This window comes from Condylura cristata, unplaced genomic scaffold (genome assembly GCF_000260355.1).
Source record: "Condylura cristata isolate star-nosed mole 26May11 unplaced genomic scaffold, ConCri1.0 scaffold00007, whole genome shotgun sequence".
Lineage (NCBI taxonomy): Eukaryota > Metazoa > Chordata > Mammalia > Eulipotyphla > Talpidae > Condylura > Condylura cristata.
Genome location: NW_004567108.1, coordinates 54,432,368 through 54,448,832, shown reverse-complemented (window position 1 = coordinate 54,448,832; position 16,465 = coordinate 54,432,368). Strand labels below are relative to the sequence as shown.

Sequence of the window (16,465 nt, the reverse complement as noted above, 5' to 3'; positions counted from 1 at the left end):
AAACTGTTTGGTGACACTGCTAGGTATCTGTGAAAAGAGGTTAGTAGGTTCAATGGTAATGCTTTTGCTTCAGAACTTAGAGAGCCAGCTCAATCAAAACAAAATAAGTTATTTGTATAGCACAGCTAACTGGGTAGAGAAATGGCAGGCTCGAGCCAACATTCTGAAAATAGGTTTCCACCACCCAATTACTCATCAAATTTGAACCTGAGCAAAAAGAAAACTCCAAAGGTAGGAAGCCTTCACAAGTATTTGCATGTCCCTCCGCCTCATCCATCAGGACCATGTAAATTTGCCTCTCAAACCCCAACTCTCTGCTGAAAGGAGGAAAAATCTCCAGCATATTCGGAAGGGTGTCATTAGTTCCTGCCCTAGTGGAATTTGGGATCCTGGGGAAAAGTCCGTCATAGCCCTACCTTATAAGGCGTGCCAACCCAAACTGGCAAAAATCAGTATCCTATGTTTTCTCTCTAAACAGAGAATTATTGTGGATATCTCCGCTAAAATAGCATAAGTGGTCAGCCCAGTTTGTTGGAGAAGGGGAATGAGGACTGGTCAGCCCCGATTAGCATGCAAATGTGCTAGACTTCAAGTAGCCACTCACAAAGAGGATGACACAGATGCACTTTGATCCCTGTCCCTAGAATCCAGCCCCCAGGCAATGGCAGTCATTCCTCCCCACCCCTGGCGCACACACAGCTGTGCTGTGGTTGCATTCCAAAAAAGCAGTTGAGGCAGGGAGAGGCCAAGAAGGGCCACGCCCTGCGCTTTCAGTTCCCAGCCTGGCCTGGGGAGCTCCAGCACAAGGGAACCCCAACACAAGCTGTCAACAGCACAGGCCTAGAGGTAGCTCCCGCTGGTTGGCTTTGCTCCCTTCCAGGTGAGCGGGCAAAAAAGACAGCTCAATCCAGAACAATCTGCCACCCTGTCACAGAGATCATTTCAGATTTAGCCTCTTTGGGGTCTCAGGGTGGATTCACATCACCAGCCCCCAAAAGGGGGGCTCTGGGAGCCTGTCATAGTTGCTCTACTTCAGCTCTAGGCCTGCAAACACCTGTTTTCAAAGGCAGCAGGCTTGTGAAGACTGGCCCCGAAAGCTGCACCTTCCACCTCTGTCTCTCCTACCCAAAGCCCCCCTCAAAAATGTATCCTTGTCTTTTAAAACAAAGTTTATTTCCCATGCAAGGTTGTGGAGGAAATTAGAAAGGACATTGTCACTTTTCTTTTATCTGAGGAAAGTGTTATGTGTTAAACTGAAAACTCATGATGTGAATATAATGAAAAGTTACCCCTCAAACACAAAGGATGTTTTATTTTTAATATTTTATTTCCAATTGGTTAGCTCTCAATTGAAAGCATTTCTTCTGCTCTTCTGACTTTTATGGATAGTCTCTTTTTATAGTTCTCACTCGTATTTCACAAGCTAGTCTGGGGACACACCTAAAGCACTTAACTCATGACAGTCAGAGAAAGAGAGAAGCTTCCCTAAAGTGGCTTTGATCCTCTGTGTAGAAATTCAGCCCAGAGAATGCTGACTACAGAGTCTCTGTCTTGACTCCATTTGGCTTTTTGTCTAAATTTAATAATTTAAAGATAACTTTTAAATATCAAGTAAAACTCAACTTTGGTGACTGAGGGAGGGGATTAAGAGTCTTGTTCCATCATGCATAAGTGCCTTAAATTTGTTCTCTGCAGCTAATGGATTTTGGATCATCTAATGGGGTTTTTCATAGAGTCCCCAAGGGGACCTGGGTGCTGACATGCCAGCAGTGAGAGCTAATCTCCCCATACCAACCCAGACCTGTTCTGTGCCACCCTCCATCTTTGGGACCCCTTCACACTAACTTTAGTTCTGTCTGTTATATGAAAGCCTCACTCCCAGGGCAGCTTATTATTATTCTTTATTATTATTTAGTTTGAAAATCAAGATAAAGTAAACCACACATGATTAGTGATCCACCTGTCCCTAAATGTGTTTAGGGTTTCCCTACTGTTGTAAACGCACACACATATACACATATCCTTCCCTATACCCTCTGCCCATTTAACTTTTTCCATCAAATAAATCTTCTTCTCATCTAGAGATAAGCCACACTCTGGAATCTCAATCAGAATTTAAGCAATAGTCCAGTGTCTCAGAGCCTGGTGTTTATACCATGTTAATCCCAACAGCTGATGAGCAGCTGTCTCAAGGACCCCTTGGCATGGCACAAGTTTCTCTCTTGTGCCAAGCAGACTGGCCTGAGCAGCAGCTGTAGAGAAGGAAACCTGTGTCTTCTCCCAGCTCCTCATCCCTGCCCACCTTACAACCTGCAACACCCAACCCTGTCCCCATCCCTCAGGGGGGGTCCCTCAGACTCAGCACAGTCATGTGTGTCAGCCAGGGCACTGCAGTTCACACCAGGCCACTTTTTCTAGCTCAGCCACAGATTACCTGGCTTTATGCCTCCTTAATTTATAAGCCTCTTTTCAACTGATACATGATGACGAATAAGGTATTCCACCCAAGGAGTAATTCTAATTAAAAGTGTCTCCAACTGTTCCCTTGCCCTGGTTCCCTCAGACACTTATACCCACACTTCCTCACCTCATACCCTTGATCACTCTGTCCCTCTCTTCCTTTCCTGTCACCACCTACTAAACTTTACCCATCCTTTAAGAACACAAAGAACACCTGGAAACCTTCCATGAACAGCCAAAGCAATCATCCCCTCTCCTGGGCTCCCAGGAGTATATAGTGAGCACTTCCTTACGCACTTAACCACACTGCTTTCCATACACCAGAAGCGAGTGTCATTCCCTAGACACATGTGAATGCCCCACCCCAGAGTGTCCAGCACAATGTAATCAATGCTCATTAAATTTCAATGGAATGAATGCAAGAGGTGTGTATGTCTATATATGTATATATACATATACATATATGTATATACATACACACACATTACTCAGATGATCATTTCTAGGGTAATCTAGTCTGGAGAAAGGGAGCAAATCTTCTAATCATCATATCTGCACAATGCTAGTGCCAAGTGTGAGGTTTATATAGTCAGCACCCAAGGATGGTTTGCTAAATTCTTTTGCTCAGACAGATGGGGCTTTAGAGAGCCGGGGGATATTCTGAGACATGTTTGCTCTGTTCCCACTCAGCTGGACTTGAGTCTGAGCAATCTTTTGATTACTTCACATCTTTCTTCAGGTCCCCTTGGCAGCTGAGCAGGGAATTTCTGTTCCCCAAACTAGCTTATTTCCACAATGAATGCCCTGCTATTTCATTTGCATGGGATATACAGCCTGTTATTGCTCTAAGTCATCTGGGTAAATGCATATTTCTGGAGCCTGGGATAGACCTAAATGACTCTAGAGAAGACTGTGATTTTGGAGATAGATGTTTTCTCACTTATTCACTGTGCATCCATATATCCTCCACAGATTTTTGTTTGTTTTAATCTGATCCAAGCCATAGAAAAAGATGGACTTACTCTTTATAGAGAACCAAGAAAAGGAACAGTTTGGCAAACCCATGATTCAATTCAATCCATTTTTGTTTTGCCCCTTTTTTTTGGTGGTGGTGGGTGGGGGAGATACTATAATTAAATTTCTATTCCCATCTACAAAATGAAAAAAAAAAAACATTTTCTGAGTTTAGAAAGATTAAATTTCTGGGTGTATACATTTTGTCTTTCAGGGGCTGGAAGAGAATAACTCACATTCTCCTGTTTCATAAATGTCACCTAAATGTCCAACATATTGAAATGGTCTCATGCTTCTTTATATTATTAAGGGGAAAAAATCAGTTCAGGAAGGAGACCAAAGCATAAAAAGACTCACCCAAGCATAATAGTGCCTTGGGGAGATGGATACAGGGAGCAGTGGTTCAAAGCATGGTAGTAGCCAGTTTTCTGCCTGAAGGCCACACAGGACATGGGGTCACTCGGCCTGGAGAACACCCCCAGTGTGCTTTCACATGTTACTCCACCACAAATTGGGTAAATGCCAGGTCCTAAGATACTGTTTTCTAGAAATCTCTATAGCTTGTGAATTTGTTGGCTAGAGTATTTTAATAAAGGAACTTTTTTAAACCTCCCTAATAATAAAGGCCCTACCCATAAATCACTTACCTGAGAAGCTGGCACATCCACTGCAGCTGGTAGGCAGACATGGCAGGAGTCTTGCTGTAGGCAGAAGTGCCAAAGGGCATCCAGTCCACCCACAGACACTAATAATACCCACAGGTGTGATACTTGGTGGCATTGGTGCTGCTGAATTACTTGCTCATAAATATTTGTGTTCCAGTTTACTGAATCCGACTGTCAAACACTTCACTTTAATTTAATGTAAGCCCTGGCATGATTTTGAGAACAATTCACCCTTTTTTACCCTCCACTTCAGGAGCACTCAAGAATGGACTCAAGAATGGAAAGAATGCCCGGACTATGTATCTGCTGGAGAAAACAGCTGTTACTTTAATTCTTCGTATACCTCCATTTGGATACCATATTGTATCAGGCTAACGAACAATGGTGGTACCGTGGATCAAAAGTGCTTCTCTGTTGAGGAAATAGGTAAATTACAGGTTTGTGTTTCATTTGACATGACTAGATTAAGTCATTGGGGAGGTCGGCGATGTCCACATGCAAGTGAGAAGAAGACTGTCGTGCTCTCCAGGTGTATGGATATCGACTGTATGGCCATGAAATCAGCTGGCAGACAAGAGAGAATAGGCAGAGAGTGCTGACTGGCTCTAACATAAAACAGTCTGGCTGTAAGTGCTGTCAAGTAAACAATGGGAGCCTCATGGAGCCTTCCCTTGAGCCATCTGTAGAGTGTTCTCTTGTAGCTTTTACTGAGGAAAAGCTCAGTGTTCTCAGATTCTTTCCTAATTCTTTGTTATGATTATTATATTCAGATCAGCTGAAGCAGTTTGCCCTTTGCTCTCTCTCATTGCTATAATGAAAGCCTACATTTTCTTTATCACAAAGCAGGGTAATTCTGGTATTTCATATTTACCAAACTGTCAAATCAGTTTAAAAATATGCTGTAAGATCCCAACACAAACATTAGAGACAATCAGCTCAGTGAAAAAGTGAAAGATCCAAACAGATTATCCCTTGTCCATCATGTGGACTCAGGGGGACTGGAGCAATATAAAATAAACATCTACAAGTAGATTGTTCATGTTTATACTATAAAAGTGTACACAGCATAATAGAAAATACCAAAGAACTCTGAGTAACTGACACCATTTTTATCCTGAGCAACTATGAATGGAGCCACTTTGTTGGAGACAGGGAAGGTAAAAGAGGGTGAGTTCTAGGGATGCAACTAGGGACTTATTTGGAGATGTGCTTAGTCTCAGGTGCTTTTTAAATATCTCAGAAGAGTTCTAAGGATGTCACATAGAGGTATCTATGAAGGTAAAGAACAGTGACAGTTATGCTTATAATAGTGGAACTGAGCCCCTCAAAAAGGAACCTGTTCCATTGTGTATATGTGCCCCATCTTCTTGATCTAGTCATCTATTGCAGCAACATGGATGGAACTGGAATGGTTCATGCTTATTGAAATAAGCCAGAAAGAAAAAGAAAAATACTGGATGGTTGCATTCATAGCAGGAGCATAGGGATCAGGGGGGAAAAAAAATCAATTGTAATAAAAATGAAAAACAACTAACAGCTATAAACCAAAGACATCTTACGGGGGTGAGAGGGAAATAGGATCAAAACTGGGGTGGGAAGAGCACACAAGACTGTGGTGATGGCACATGGGTGAAGTGGTGGTGGGAAGTCCATGGGGATGACAACCGAGATGAAAAAAAGTACAAAATGAAGAATGATATAAAAAGATAAATATAGATACAGATATAATTTAAATTTTAAAAAACAAAACAAAAAATAATAAGAAAGAATTTTTTGAAAGGGGAAAATTTTAAGATGTAATACACTTTATAAAGTTCTCATCATTATAAGATTTTTTATGTTCAAGTCACTTAAAGGGTTAAGCTTAGGTCATCAGAACTCCTCCCTCCTAACAAACACCAAGGAGAAGTTTTATTCTCATTGTTGTGCCATATGGAACTTAGTTATTGTACAAATCCCTCTACTTTAATTCACAAAAATGTGGTCATGATTCATCATTTGGACCCTCCTTATGATTTTTAAAAATCAGGGTCCACGTTTTAAAAAGGTGAACAACAGCAAACTCCCCAATCAGCTGTGTTTCCACTGAAGGTAAATGTAGGAGCTTCCTCTACAGGAAACCAGATTTTTTTTAACAGCCAGTAAGAACTCTCAGGGACCTAATTCCTCCTGCAACATGTATTTGTAGACTTACACATAGGTGGGTGTAGACATCCACCCTGGAGACTCAGATTTGAAAAAAATCTAGTAAGTAGAAAAGAAAGCATGTGGTCCTCTAACTGCAAGTGATTTTCATTTATTGGGAACTACCTAGAAATCGAAGTTTAGATATAGTTCCTAGCTTTGAAATGCACATTTCTCTTCATCCATGTTGGAGAAATTGTGGTGTTTGCTGTCATAATATGCAGAATGCAACAGATTTACCTAAGACTGTATAGCAGAAGCCAAGGAAAACACTATTTGACGTGCAATTAAGTAAAAGACAAGAAAACCTTGCATTGTCGGAGGAAGTGATCACACGTGGCTAAGGACATTAACACTGAAGAACATTTGCTGAGCATTCAGAAGACTGTACTGACACAATACAGAAATGATTAAGACAATATCTCAACACAGGACATAAAGCGTTTGGAGAAGACACAGCTTTCTCTATACCCAGTTCCAAAATCTGTATGTTTAAATCCAGTAGGTCATCTTGACTCACTTCCTTCAGTTTTGAGTTAATTCTGTTCAGAAAATCCCAAAGCATTAATCCTTTCAGAGCTAGAAGAAATATAAAGGATGGCAGGTCTTCAAGAAAAACTATAGATCAAATCAAAGGTTAGACTCAAATATAAATTTTTTTAAAGTTTTATTTATTTATGCATATAGAACTAGGGTACAGGCCAGAGTTGCAGGGACGGTGAAAGTTTTAGCCAAAGAGAGAGTGAGGAGCAGAACAGGCCGACTAATGAAGTACACTGCTGAGGGGAGCAGTGGGCAGGTCAGGAAAGGTCTGCTGTGCCATATGGGTCACCTCCAGGGCGGGGATCGAACTCGTGTTAAGGTGGCTTTAGTTTCTTAGTGCTGTGTTTTAACCTGCTGCGCCACCAGGGAGGGCCCTCAAATATGAATTTTTTGAAGCACTCTTTTGAAAGTTAAGAACAAGTTATCCTTGAGTTAAAACAAGTTAAGAAAGTTAAGAACAAGTTATCCTTGAGTTATCCTTGAGTTTGCTTATAAAGTGAGATTGTAGGAATATTGGAAGAACTAAGGGTATGAAAAAGGAAAAATGCATAGTTCGGTCTCTTCAAAAGAAAGCACTTCAGAGCATTCTCCCTGTGTCTCTCCGTGTACTAATAACCTGCTGAATTGCACAGTGCAACCTGATCCGCCCGTTGCCCTCAACTGGACTTTACTGAACATCAGTTTAACGGGGATCCACGCAGATATCCAAGTGAGGTGGGAGCCACCGCCCAACGCCGACGTCCAGAAGGGATGGATAGTCCTGGAATATGAACTGCAGTACAAAGAAGTAAATGACAGTCAGTGGAAAATGGTAAGATTAGCATAATACATCACTTGAAAATCCTTTAGCTTTTCTTCTTTTTATTTCTATAACCTCCCTCTCATTTATAATTAGGCTTTCTATAATTAGACCTAGTATGATATACCCACACTCCATAATTTATTTGAGCAAAACCAGTGTAATCAGTAGAATTTAATATTGGACGATCTTAAATTCTGTCTCACTTGGAGCTTAGATAGACATCTATTGAAGGAAAGAACTTTCCCAGTCATCCTTGTTGTCCAGGTTAACTCTGGAACAAAATCATATACTCAAACCACTGAGCTGTCTTTAGGAATGTAGTTAAAAGTTAAAAGTAGAAAGGGTTATGGTCCCTTAAAGATCTCAGAACGATATTTTCACATATATATCTCAGGGGAGAAGCACAAGAAAGAGGTATTTATATATCAGGTACTAGTTGACCTCTGAACTCATTTCCTGGCCAAGTGCACAGGAACTTGGGACTTAGATAAATTCCGTATGGCACAAAGAAAAAGAAAAACAGGGTTATCGTGCTGCTCCCAATATAACGGATTCTAAATCAGTCTAACCACAGTGACAGCCCTAGCCGATCTAGTGGTTTCTAACCGATCATCAAGTCATGCCCAGCAGCCAGGCCCAGCCTCACACCCAGAATTTTGAGACACCAGCCCTGTCCATCAGTGAACTACTAACAAAGAAACCAATTTTATCATTAGAAAAAAGTTGGAAACTTATAACAGTTAAATATTGGGCTTTAAATTCCACTTTCATTTTAATTGAGATGTCTGTTCTGTAACTTATCAAAAAAAAAAAAAGCCTATGTTTAAACAAGACTTTCTAAATTCTGTTTTTTTTTTAATTAAGCCAGACATTAAAGTGATTTGCAAAAATGTAGAACAATGTTATTTCTCTCACTGTAAGTTTGTTTTGGAAAGTATAACTTTTATTAAAATATGTTGTTTTGGAAAGTATAATTTTTATTAAAATATGTTGTATTAACATATAATCAACTTATTGTCAAGAACAGGTGTTCCCTTGCAGGCAGGTAATGGGCTCAGTGCAGGCAGTAAGGCGTTGGGAACAAATTTAAGTTTGGTATGGCTGGTATTGATACCAAATGCTGGCCTCCGTTTCCTTCAGTCAATTAAAGGGAACAGAGTTTGAGGAGAAGGAAAGCATTTTAATTTGTTGACAAACTGAGGAGAGCAGCAGATGCATGCCTGAAAGACCACCATACTACCCTTCAGCAGAGGGCAGGGGTATTTATACAAAGGACTAAAACAAAAGGGACATGAGCAGGGGTCGGCCTGTCCTTTTGATGGCCAGGCATCTGGAGATTTAGGATGGGTGCCGGCTTGTTCGGTTAACACCTGATGTTTAACTACCTTAGATGTTGAACTTAGATTATCCTCTTAGGTGTATCCTTCCTTTTCCTTAGAATGCAAAAAGACAGACTTATTCAATTCATTGGAGCGAAATGTTTGATGGGGCAAAAAGAGAGACCTGTGTGTTTCACTGCATCAGTCTGGAAGGTAGAGGGAAGAGAAAGGGAGTAATAGGTCATGTCACTGAACTCCCCTTACTGGTTTAGATTACTAATGAAATCTACAAAAATTAGTAGTGGTGAAAAATTCATGCCTTGGGAAGCATAAGCTTTAAAACAATTTTAAATAAAAATAATAAAGTAAGTTTAAGTTTCAGAATCCTGCCTTTGACAAAAGCATTTTGGGCATGCAGATATCCCATATATTATGAAGCTTCTAGAAAAGATGCGAATTAGCCATCCATGTAGACATGAGGAAAAAGAAATACTATGTGAGTAGAAATTAACTGAGGTGAAAGGAAAAATAGTTTTAGAAGCTGAAGGTTCACCTTCTGGCTTAAGAAAACAAATTATGAGAATCTTATTTACGTGAAAAATCCATGCTGTTGAAAGAGTGTTCCAAGTTTTCTGTGAACAGGAACAAAGTGTTCTACCTGAAAACACATGAAAAGCATTCATTGAATACCTGCCCTGAGTGTTTCACTGAAGGAAAACATCATTAGTTGGGGCTGCCTCTTTGATAGCAAAATGTCTTAAAAAGTCTAATTGCCTCACCCTCCCCTTTCCTGGGAAGGCAAAGAAATGTCCTGGTCTGAAGGCTGTGGACCCCTTGTTCTTTATTTATTACCAAAGGAACTCGTGATTTTTTTCTTCACAAATTTAAATAACAAACTGCTTCCAAATGACTTTGTCTTCTTGAAAAAGCAGGTAACAATGCAATTGCTTCTGATAGAATTATTTGAAGGTTTAATTAACATAATTACGATTGTGCTAGGTCCCTCTCTAATTCTGGAATCATATAGATGAGAACCCAGAATTTTTCCATAGAGCTCGATAGCTAGATACTTTGACTATGATTTGTTTTGGTGTGCAAATATGATATTTTTTCTGTTCTGTATCTGTATTCATATAAAACTGTAATATCCCAAGGGATAGACAACATATCTATAGCTTTTATAATTTGGGCATTTTCCATAATAATTTCTAGTACACTTTGATTTTAGTAGACTATTTGACAACCAACTTCAAAGATAATATAACGTTGGTTCTTTTTTTTTTTTTTTTAAAGATTTATTTGTGCATACAGAACTGGGGTACAGGCCAGAGGCTCAGGGGCAGTGAGAAGCTTCACCAGAGACAGAGTGGGGAGCAGAACAGGCAGATTGACGAAGTACACTGCTGAGGGGAGCAGCGGGCGGGTCAGGAGAGGAGAGGTCTATGTGTATCACCTCTGGGGGCGGGAATTGAACTCATGCGGAAGCGGCTTTAGATTCTCAGTGCTGTGCTTTAACCCGCTGCGCCACCAGGGAGGGCCATAACGTCGGTTCTTTTAAACAGATCTATTTGATCTTTGATCTTACACAAAAATGTGAGAACTAGTATTCATTTAATAAGATGATCATTTTGTTTTGTATTTATAGTTTTAGATGGCCCAATGCATTTAAAAATATTATCTACTTTACAGAAATTCATTTTGAATTTGAAACACCTGGTAAAGTTTATTGTGTAATTGTCCATGTAACCCGTAAATTCTATATTTTGTCTTGAAAGATGGACCCTGTGTTGTCGACCTCGCTTCCAGTGTACTCGCTGAGACTGGATAAAGAGTATGAAATACGTGTGAGATCCAGACAACGAAATTCTGAAAAATATGGCGAGTTCAGTGAGATGCTTTATGTCGCACTTCCTCAGATGAGCCCATTTGCATGTGAAGAAGGTAAAAATAAAAGATTAAAAATGTCAGCCAACATAGCTGCTGTCAATATACAAGACACATTCCTTCATTATTGGGGCTTTTTCCAGATTGAGGTATTTAGCATCATGTGCCAGCGTGAGCTCTCATTATCATGATCCATTACAAAAGTGGAAGGTTTGATTTTTTAATTACGCAATTCAAGAAAAGTCCTGGGTATGTGCAAATTAGAAAGGAGAAGAAACAGCAAGATATTAATAGGAGAGGGAGGTTAACATTATTTCAGATGACTCTTTTCTGTATAATTTTCTATTTCTAAAAATTTCTACAACAACTTTGTTTTGCTTTTACAATCAGAAAAAATTTTTCAAAAGCATAGTGAAAAAATTTGGTATTTATATGGATGAATATGTGTGGCAGCTAAGAGAAAAATGAATATTAAGTCAGCATAGGTAATCAATGGAAGTACTTGGTTTAGAAAGTTTAGGTGTGATTTTCACCTGAGAGATGACTTCATCAGTAGTGTACCAGTAGTGCAGTCCATGAATATTTAAAGAGAAGAGAAAGAGAAGAGAAATATGAAAACAATTGAAATAAAAAGCAATAAGACCTATGGTTTCAGAATAGAAGATTTAAAGCTTTTAAAGATACAGAAATATATACATATATATATGCATAGTAAGTGTAATAAAGTAAAAAAGAACATCAACTAATAGCTACAAACCAGAGACATTCTACAGGGTGGAGAGGGAACAGGATCAAAACTGGAGTGGGAAAAGCACACGGAATTATGGTGATGGCACATGGGTGAAGTGGTGGTGGGAAATCCATGGGGATTACAACTGAGATGAAAAAATGTATAAAATGAAGAATAATGTAAAAAATACATTTATAAAATAAAATTTAAAAATAAAGAATACAGAATTAAAGAAGTTTGTTTAACAATGAACAGTAAATATATAAGGTATATCACTCCCAAAATGGAAATGGTTATAGCTAACTTGGAAGGTTTAAATCCCATATGAAAAGCGGAGGTTTGTTATGAAAAAATCATAAACTATAAGAGAAATTAATGCTCTGTCTCTGCATTTAAGTACAGCTAGACTGTGACACAAAATAGCATTTAAATGAAAATATTTCATTGTTTTTTCTAAGCCCTCCATACAGACTACTTACTTCAAACAATACTTATGTAATAATTTTCTGCCTTGAAAAGAAAATTTCACCACACACTCTTTAGGCTTGTGTGATGGTATTTAATTCATTTAACATAGTTTTTTTTTTTAAGATCACTTTTTCACCATTGAGTAGTCTCACCATCATTTTTTTTTTTAAAGACTTATTATGCATACAGAACTGGGATACAGGCCAGAGGTTCAGGGGCAGTGCGAGGATTCACCAGAGACAGAGTGAGGAGCAGAACAGGCAGATTGTCGAAGTGCACTGCTGAGGGGAGCAGCGGGTGGGGCAGGTCAGGAGAGGTCTATGTGTATCACCTCTGGGACTGGGGATTGAACTCATGCGGAAGTGGCTTTAGCTTCTTAGTGCTGTGCTTTAACCCACTGAGCCACCAGGGAGGGCCCAATATAGATCTTTTTAAGTTGGACTTTCCTTCAGTGTTAAGAAAACATAAAATGAATCTCTAACTTTGTTATGTTACTGAATATGTCATTGATATAAAATTATAGATACCACAAGACCCAAATGATAGTCTCTCCCCCACTCATTCTTTATAATAATCATAATATCTCCCTCGGGGATTTTAATAAGTGAATATGAAAATTATAATAAGAAGAGTATCACAAGATAAGAGCCTACTTAGTAACAAAGTAAAATCTGATGAATTCCACCTTTCTTATTATCTCTATAGTGTGGGAACCTGCTGTAGGGCAACTGGTTGACACTTTTTCTTAAGAAATGACATATAAGTTTTCCATATTCCCCCAAGTCTGCTACAAAATATACTGAAATCTGAAGATGGAGTCCAAGGAGTGATGTTTTTCTGTCAAGGATATGTATTTGTTAAGCTGCAAGATGCATGCTCTGTGCATCTAAAACATTTCCATCATAATTAAAAAATTAAAAATTCTGCACCATGTTTTTGATGGCTCTTCAGTCTGAAGGATGAAAAATATAACCATATCTCTAAAAAATAAACCAAGTGGACCTTTGTTAGGAAAATAGTGTGTTAGTAGCAACAGTTTTTTCTTAGAACATATGCCTTTAGTGACACATCCTGGTCTGATCACTCAAGACATTTGAAGCATTTGGTTGTTTTTTTATATGTGTAAGTATGCTTAACCTTTATGATTTTTACTTTTGTATGTGAAAGGATTTGAAGAAGCAAACAGAGGAGCAACAGGAAATTCTCCTAAGCATTTCATTCTGTTCAGTGATTATAAAATGAATCACTAACTTTACTAGTGAAATACAAATTTGGAATTATTTATATGTTTAAAAAAAGTGAAATGTAAACTTAATTCTTCATAATTCTATGAATGAGATGGTGTTCTTATGTGTTTCAGATATCCAATTTCCATGGTTCTTAATTATTATCTTTGGGATATTTGGACTAACAGTCATAATATTTGTATTCATATTTTCTAAACAGCAAAGGTAGGTGTGAAATGGTCTGTTTGACTTGCTTTTACATTTGTTTAAATTCCCACTTGTGTTTCCATATGTTACAAAATATTCTTTCGTGATTCCTGAGTAAAAATTTTAACTGACCATTATAACATTATGTCTGCTTATACATTTACCAATTGATTGTGTTTCTTAAAATGAACACACAGCTATCAGTCCTGTCTGGGACATCAAACCTAAGACATTAGGAAACTGAGCCTCGTGACACAGCAGCCTGATGAACGGGAAGGGTCAGATATTTTGGATTTCAGCCCCAGCCATGCCAAGCATGATTTGGATACTTCTCTGGAATCTCTAAATCTTTTCCATAGATTAAATCAACTGCCTCCTTAGTAGTTTTAAAAGTTAAAATACAAATATCTGGAGTCAAAAATGGAGGTGTATCACAGAATTGTATGTATACATCTATGCTGATTAAAGAGAGCTCTATTTTAATATATTCCCTGTCATGACACTGGTTAATGAGATCACATTACATCATTTTATAATTAATGTGACTTCTGTGATTTGAACTGGTCCCAGTCCATCTTTTCTTGAGGCACAAATAAGTTTGATTCAATATGATTGGCTCTTCCTTCTCTTTCTTGCATTCATTCACTCATTCTTCCTTTATTATCATTTACTTATTTTTTTCCTGCAAATTACTAGTGAGGTGACCATGAAAATCACCTTTTATATAACTTAGGTAGAAATTCATTTTGGGTGAAATTAAATTTTTTTTCCCAAGTAGTAGTGCTGAATATCAATAAAAGACATTGAAGGGGGAAATGACAATAGGGAACTATCTTTTATTGAAACTGAACTCAGATAAAGGTGTTTTCTTGTTTACTTTTTATTCTTTTTTGTCTTTCCATAGTCATTATAAGTTAATACTTAATATGGTCTCCCTTTTTCTTGTGTTTAATAAAGTATCAGAATATTTAAAATAAGTAGTAGTAGTGCCAATATTTTACTTCTAACTTTCGAAATAAAAGATATTTCAAACCAAATTTTCTTTATTTTCAAGGATTAAGATGCTGATTCTGCCTCCTGTTCCAGTTCCAAAGATTAAAGGAATTGATCCAGATCTCCTCAAGGTAATTGATTAAATTATCGATAACATTAATAAAATGACTCCTGAAAAACTTCAGCTTGTAGTGAGAGCTTTTGCAAGCTCTATGCATCACATTCCATTTCTGATACTCTTTCTGGAGAAAATTCTTTTTAAATAGCACATCACTTAAAATTAGGGGAATGTCCTGTATTTTAAAACTGCACATTTTTTTCCTATTGTTAAAAAAGCCACTCTAATGTATTTTCATGGGGTTCTTAGCATATGGTTTCATTACTATTCTACTGTCACCATTAGTCTCTGAATATTGTGGGGTTAAATCACTTAATTACCTATTTCCTTAGAAATCATTATCATTTATTTTCATAGATTTTCACTTTATTTCTGTTTCCCAGGAAGGAAAATTAGAAGAGGTGAACACAATCTTAGCCATCCATGATACCTATAAGCCCGAACTCTACAATGATGACTCCTGGGTCGAATTCATTGAGCTAGATATTGATGACCCCGATGAAAAGACAGAAGGCTCAGACACAGACAGACTTCTAAGCAATGACCACCGGAAATCACTTCATATCCTTGGGGCAAAGGATGATGACTCTGGGCGTACCAGCTGCTATGAACCTGACATTCTGGAGACTGATTTCAATGTGAGTGACCTGTGTGATGGTACCTCAGAGGTGGCTCAGCCACAAAGGTTAAAAGGAGATGCGGATCTTTTGTGCCTTGACCAGAAGAATCAAAATAACTCACCTTCTATTGACGCTTCCCTCTCTACTCAGCAGCATAGTGTTAGCCCAACACAGGAAAACAAATCAAGACCAATTCTCATTGGTGGAACTGAATCAACTCCTCAAGCTTCGCATAGTCAGCTCAGCAATCTGAGTTCACTGGCAAACATCGACTTCTACGCCCAGGTAAGTGACATTACACCAGCAGGGAGTGTGGTCCTTTCTCCAGGCCAGAAGAATAAGGCAGGGACAGCCCGGTGTGATGCGCACCCAGAAGCAGTCTCACGCTGCCAAGCAAACTTCATCATGGACAATGCCTACTTCTGTGAGGCAGATGCCAAAAAGTGCATCACCATGGCCCCTCACATGCAGATGGAAACACGTGGAGAGCCAAGCTTTAACCAGGAAGATATTTACATCACCACAGAAAGCCTTACCACTACTGTTGGCAGGTCTGGGGCAGCAGAACGTGCTCCAGGTTCCGAGATGCCTGTCCCTGACTACACCTCCATTCACATAGTACAGTCTCCCCAGGGTCTGGTCCTCAACGCCACTGCCTTGCCTTTGCCTGACAAAGAGTTTCTCTCCTCTTGCGGCTACGTGAGCACAGACCAGCTGAACAAAATCATGCCGTAGCCTTTCTTTGATTCCCCATGAACTGCAAATTTACTGGCCAAGAGTTGACTGGGGCATGAATGCTTAAACCAAAACAATGTTTAAACCTGGGGGGGGGGTCGGGAGGGGTAGCTTGGGAGGGGAGATGGATTCTAAATGCCTTTTCCTGAGATGTTGAAAACATGATATTAAAAAGAAGAAGACAACTTAATCAGATAGGTATTTCCTGTTGTGAACTGTAAATATTTTAAAGACTTGTCTCAAAGACTGTTTAGTGGCAGCAATTGTCTTGTTATCGTGGGTGTTAATTTTGTGATACTAAGCATTGAATAGCTATGTTTTTAATGTGTAGTAAATCATGCTTTTTGAAAAAGCGAAATATCAGGTGGCTTTTGCAGTTCAGGAAAATTGAATGCAAATCATAGCACAGTCAGATTTTTTTTTTAATGATTGGGAGCTAAAATTATAGGTAAGAAGACAAAAAAAAGTTTGGATATATAAAACACTTATTTTGACAT

The 16,465-nt window shown here is 38.7% G+C and overlaps 1 protein-coding gene across 1 annotated transcript in view; it reads left to right on the top strand.

Moving 5' to 3' along the window:
* Window positions 1-16,058, top strand: part of GHR (growth hormone receptor) — a 111,058-nt gene extending 95,000 nt beyond the window's left edge. The window contains exons 4-9 of the mRNA XM_004678346.2: window positions 4,393-4,565; window positions 7,499-7,677; window positions 10,763-10,928; window positions 13,430-13,520; window positions 14,557-14,626; window positions 14,997-16,058. Of these exons, the coding sequence (XP_004678403.1) occupies window positions 4,393-4,565; window positions 7,499-7,677; window positions 10,763-10,928; window positions 13,430-13,520; window positions 14,557-14,626; window positions 14,997-15,968 (1,651 nt within the window). The 3' untranslated portion in view covers window positions 15,969-16,058. The remainder of the gene's footprint in view (window positions 1-4,392; window positions 4,566-7,498; window positions 7,678-10,762; window positions 10,929-13,429; window positions 13,521-14,556; window positions 14,627-14,996) is intronic.
* The last annotated feature ends 407 nt before the right edge of the window (window positions 16,059-16,465 follow it).